General features: G+C 38.4%; 1 protein-coding gene across 2 annotated transcripts in view; it reads left to right on the top strand.

Moving 5' to 3' along the window:
- Positions 1-206: 206 nt before the first annotated feature.
- TMEM33 (transmembrane protein 33) overlaps positions 207-6,000 on the top strand; it is a 28,599-nt gene continuing 22,805 nt past the window's right edge. For both annotated transcript variants that reach the window (XM_003411318.3, XM_010591437.3), the window contains exons 1-4: positions 207-342; positions 527-604; positions 3,390-3,484; positions 3,985-4,178. In XM_003411318.3, coding sequence (XP_003411366.1) covers positions 560-604; positions 3,390-3,484; positions 3,985-4,178 — 334 coding nt within the window. In that variant the 5' untranslated portion in view covers positions 207-342; positions 527-559. The remainder of the gene's footprint in view (positions 343-526; positions 605-3,389; positions 3,485-3,984; positions 4,179-6,000) is intronic.

The raw sequence follows: 6,000 nt of genomic DNA, 5'->3' as shown, positions 1-6,000 counted from the left end.
AATAAAGAGATTCCGTGTTTTAGTAGTGGGCAGGGTGAGCGCTCTGTGAACCGATGATGAAGGTAAAGTTACTTCGCTAGTCTTGCGTCTTGGGTCATGGAGCCGACTGGCGAACTGGACAGGCAGAGCCGAACAGAGGAGAAAGAACTACACTTCCCGTCATTCCTCCTGTTTCACCTCTTTGTCCCCGCCTCCTCGCCACGGAAGTGAAAGGGAAACTTCCGGGTTGTAAAACCCTGGAGCCGGTAGCGTTGGGTCGGCCCTGTTTGGGTTAGTTCGGAAGCTCCGCCTTCGCTCCGGTCTTTCTGGAAACCCACTTTTACGCGAGGCTGTAGCGAACAGGTATTTCCGCGCCGCAGGGGGTGTTTCCGGGGCGGTCCGCTGTACCCGGGCGGGAGCGACCCTTCCCCTGTGGAGCTTCAGATTTCGGGCAGGGCGCGGCTGGCCTGTGGCACAGCTCGGGGAAGCTGGTTATCGGGGTCGTAGACTCGGCGCTGACGGTTTATCTCTTTCTTCTCTTCGGCAGTCGCAGCGTCCCAGACACGTGTGTGAGTCCCCCATGGCAGATACGGCCCCGAACAGCCCCCAAGGGGCGGGCGCAGTGGTAAGTGCGTGGGCAGGGTCGCCTGGCTTGATTGCGGAAAAATGGGAAGGAGCTGGTCTTCAAGCGCTCCGGGAGCTCAGTGTTTTCAGGACTGGGATTAGTGATTGGGGGAGGGGAGTGGTTAGCAAAGGGAGATTGTGAGGAAGATACAGGAGGAGCTACAAGCTTCTGTTTCCGAAGCAACCACGGGCCGGACGGGAGCAGGTGGCGCTCACCTGTGTGCAGTGGAAACTGGGCCTCTTCCCTCCGCCTTGACCCCATAGTGTCATAGGCTCCAAGGTTGACTTCGTAACCTAAGGTTGTACGGTGACACATGCCTTTCATTCCGTCCACGCGTTCGTGCAGGGAACATTTTTGACTGCTTTATCGCGTGGTACGGAAATTACGCAAAGCCAGGAGAGCGATCTTTTTCATTTCTTCACTTTGTCCTTAATTCTTTACGTTTTTGTAATTTTTTTTGTTTTTAATATGCTGATCTGTAGCTTTCTAGTTATTTGTACCCAATGAGTATGTTAATTAGGCGAGTCACTTTATTTTTTTTTAACATGTTGCAACATCTCTATTTATATACACTTTTTGTTTTGTGGAACCGTTTAGAGTTGCAGGCATGATGATACTTAATCCAGAAATAATTCAGTATTCTTCTACATGACCACAATGCAGTTATTACATTTGGAAAATTTAATATTGGTACATGTTATTAGCTAATATACAGTTCACATTCGGATGTCCTCAGTTGTACTGTAAAGCTACTACCCTCTTAGATTTCAAGGGGAGCCAATCAAAAAAGCATGCATTGCCTATACTGGCCATATCTTTTTAGCCTCTTAATCTAGAACAGTTCCTCTGCTCCTCTCTTTTTTGTTTTTCATGATATTGATATTTTTGGAGAGTCTAGACCTATTTTGTAGAATGGTCCTCAAATTGGATTTGTCTGATTTCCTTACCTCACAATTAGATTCAGATTAAACATTTTCACTTGTATATGTAACATATATGTAATGTGTTATCATTTGATAAGTGTGTCCTCAGTGCATTTTACATATACACACATCAGGAAGCATTTTATGTCTTATCAGTGGAGATGCTATGTTTAATTATTTGGTTAAGGTGGCATCAGCCAGATTCTCTGTTGTAAAAAATACCTTTTCCCTTTGTAATTAAAAATGACTCTGTGAAATGATAATTTGAGACTGTGTGAATGTCTTAATTCCTCACAATTTTTCATCCAAAGATCCATTGATGTTTTTTGCCTGAACTGTTTTTTAGTTGTGCAGTTATGATTAATATAAATAGGCAGGCCGTTCACTCTTAAAATGTAAACAAATAAACTTTTATGAAATAAAATACATAGAAAAGTGTACAAACTGAAGTGCTTTATCACCAAATGAATATCCCAAACAAGTAGGGTTACAGACTGTTGTAAAATTAAGTTTTAAAATAAAGTGTGGAGTATATTTATAGAGAAACTGAGCACAGTAAGGAAGATTTATCCTTTCACTTGACAACTGGTGATCATTTAAGTTTAGAGGAGTATGGTAGACTCGATAGAATAAACCACAAGCATATTTTATATTTCTGAAATGACCTGCGTATCATGAAAAAGGCATGCACTATAACATCCTTGAACTTTAAAATATGTACTTGAATATTTCTATTTCAACATAATTTGTATTTTTTTTTTTAAAGATAAGTTAGATAGCTTAGAGCAGTGTTTCTAGACTTCAGGTTAAGACTTATTAGTAAGTTTTGAAATCAGTTTAGTGGACCGCAGCCAACTATTTTAAAAAAATTAATTAGAACAGAAGATATCAAAATCCATTATACACAGTAAGGACAAGTATTATTTTTGTGAAACTTTTGTCTGTATACCTACCTATGTTTGTATTGGGTCTCAAGTATAAAAATTCTTCATGTAGATCCTAGGCAAAGAAAGTATAGAAGTCATTTTGGAATTTGAATATAAGTCTTGAACGAGAAGTTATTGTTTTGTGGCAATGGACATGTGCTTTGGAAAAAAGTAGCAAAGGAAAAGTTTTTTTTTAACAGAATGTGAAAATGAGGAAGAAAATGGTATATGGACATTTCATCTAGGGCTACCCAAACTAGGGTAAGGCTTGTGGGGGCCTTGGCATGAAGAGAGTCATGTGTTCTGAAAGGCAGGTGCCCTGTAACACCCACAGATGTATTTTGAGCACCTGTGGTATGCCATGGCTTTTTGTACTAGGCAAATCACCCAAAGCTAATTAGTTCAATGCTTAGCGACTATTACCATGGTTTTACAGTACTACTTTGTAAGGTTTGTTTAATCCAGACTGGCTTTGTGTGATGCCTTCTTACTCAGATCTGAGACCTACCTATCGAAATCTGAGATTTTTCTAAAAATAGGCATATGGTTCTCTCGAGAGCAATTAGTTCTTATTTAATGTTCTTTTAAAATAGATGAAGCCAGTATTATAAGCATTGAAGGAAAACAGACAATTATAGTTAAATTTTTGTTCAGATTTTTCTTTCCTAGTTTACATTTTTTTTAGATGTTAGCTGATTTTTTTTTTTTTTTTTTATCTAAGTACTTCCTGTGCTTTCCATATGAAAACTATAAAATGTTTGGACTCATTAATGAGCATATACACTAAGCAGCAAGTTGCCTTAGAGTTTTCACTACGAAATAAATGGCTATACGTCTTCAAAACATTTTGATTAGGACTAAAATTACATAATCTTCATTCTTCAAAATGTAATCCGCCAGCCTGCTTTACTACAACATTTTTCTTTTTCAATCTAGCAATTTATGATGGCCAATAAACTGGACACGGCAATGTGGCTTTCTCGGTTGTTCACAGTTTACTGTTCTGCATTGTTTGTTTTGCCTCTTCTTGGGTATGTATTATACGTATTTCTGCCTTTGATAGTCAATTATTCAGTAACTTTCTATGGAATGTCTTTTAACTAGATAACTTGTTCAACTGTAAGCGGTTCAGGGGCAGATAAAACACAAGTCCTGCCCTTAAGGTTTTGATAATCTGCTATGATGAACTGGTGAAATATTTTGTATCTTATGCTTTGTTACAACTAATAGCACATTGAAAATGTCGAGAAATGGATGGGTGGGGATGAGACCAGTTCATGTTTTTTACAATTCTGACTTTTTTTTTTTTTTAACTTGCCATGAAGAATGACTGCTTTATAAAATTTATTTGGGTATGTGTATATGAAGTGAGTGATGCTTATAAGAAGGTAGAATAGGTTCAAGTGATTTTTTTTCTATTGACTATTAAATAATAGATTTAGGTGTTGTGCAATTATGATGCAATTCACAAAGGAGGAAGAGATGGTAGTTGTTTATGTCTCATGATAACCTCTCCTCTGGTAATTTGCAGGTTGCATGAAGCAGCAAGCTTTTACCAACGTGCTTTGCTGGCAAATGCTCTTACTAGTGCTCTGAGGCTGCACCAAAGATTACCGCACTTCCAGTTAAGCTTAAGCAGAGCGTTCCTGGCCCAGGCTTTGTTAGAGGACAGCTGCCACTACCTGCTGTATTCTCTCATCTTTGTCAACTCCTACCCGGTTACAAGTATCCTTTTTATAACATGTTTCCAACGAAATTGCCTGCTAAGCATGTAAGAGATTTCTTCTGATTATTTCTTGCTATAGGAAGAATTCAGCAATGCGGGCCTTCTGTGAAGGCTGGATTTGTTTTGTTTGCGTTCAGTTGAACGAAGATAACATTTAGTTTGAGAATTCCTTACTTAAAAATATGAAATCTAAACACTGGAGAACTGATTTGGGAATTTTAAACTTCATGTGTCTTTTTTCTTGCTTTTAACGCTTCTCTGTTAGAAATGCATATTTTACAATTTCAGATTCAAAGCACAGGCCTATGTAGGACTTACTTAATTTTTTTTTTTTCATTTAATTCACATCTTTGGGAAAGTGTTCAGGTGTCTGTCTTTCCATTCTTAACTCCACTGAGCTGGAAACAAATGAAAATAAGTCAAGAAATAACTTATTTAATCAGAGAATGGGATAATCAATAAAATTAAAAGGAATTGGAATTTGCTGTGGATACAGTAGAAAATAAGGACACATGGATAATCCCTGAAGATTATGAGAGTTAAATAACTCATTTGGAATTTGAAGATTTAAGCATTTCAGAAGTGTGTGTGATGATCCCACTCTCACTGCTGTTGAGTGAATTCCGGCTCCTGGCAACCCTATAGAACAGAGTAGAGCTGCCCCGCATGGTAATCTTTCCGGAAGCAGACTGACACATCTTTCCCCTGTGGGATGGCTGGTGGATTTGAACCACTGGCCTTTTGGTTAGCAGCCTTAGGAGTGAGCAATACTTAGATGTACTTTTAAATACGTGGGAAAAGCAGGTAGCTATGTGGGAACATATGTACAGATTCTGTTTAAATTCCTTACTTTCCTAAGAAAATATCAGTGATTTGTAACTCTAGGATAAAGTTTTTTATATTTTAGGGCATGTCTCTGTAACGTGCCATCATAATTTTTTTTTTGGTAAAACTCGCAGATGATTTTGATAAAACTCACTGGATAATTGTACTACAGCTGTAAACAGTAATCTTGTTTGTTTGGTATATTACTGGATTGATCCATCTGCATTTGCCAGCCACATTCATTGTTGTCCTTTGCAATCAATTCTTGTCCCTCTGAGATACAATGGGAAGTTATATAGAGGTTCTTGGTTCTGCTTTAGTGCTTTAAAATTTCTTTGGTGAGAAAAGTAGAAAATGTGTTGCCACATAATTATCATAGAACAAATTGACTACATCGGTTCTGACTCTGGAACCGTGCCTGACCCAGAGCAGTTGCTCTGAAGTTCTGTTGAGTGAATCCTGAGGTCGTAACCAATGAGAATTGTGACCAGTGAAGGCAACCTGCCTGCCTTTTCTATGTAGTTATTTACTAGCCCCTCTGTCACAGAATGTTGAAGATTAAGGATTATATATTTCTTAAATTCTTACAGGGATAGAACAGCGAGCAGTGAAAATAACAAACTGGTAATTGGCAAGAAATACTAATCTGATTCCTAAGGTAGTTTGGCTATTATGTGAAAAATAAAAGTGGGCCCAAAGTAACATTACCAAGTTGTGTTCTGATCTTTGCCCTTACAAAGGTGATATACTGTCCTTGCTGTAACACTTAAAGGTACTTAGGGGTTTAAATTACAGGTTTTTTTACCCCTTGTTTTTTTTTAAGTAGTTTAACAGTGGCATTGAAAGCTAAGATTGAGTCTCTTATCAAGAATTTGAGACTATGGAATGTTAGAGGTAAAAGACTCAGAAGTGTCTACCTTTGATCTCTACATATTCATTTAACATAGGGTGAAGCTTGGCTTAGAAAAATGAGGTCAGCTAGTAGCAGAGCCAGAA

The sequence above is a fragment of the Loxodonta africana genome, chromosome 5 (assembly GCF_030014295.1).
Source record: "Loxodonta africana isolate mLoxAfr1 chromosome 5, mLoxAfr1.hap2, whole genome shotgun sequence".
NCBI lineage: Eukaryota > Metazoa > Chordata > Mammalia > Proboscidea > Elephantidae > Loxodonta > Loxodonta africana.
The sequence above is the reverse complement of the archived record's forward strand: the minus strand, read 5'-3'. Positions and strand labels throughout refer to the sequence as shown.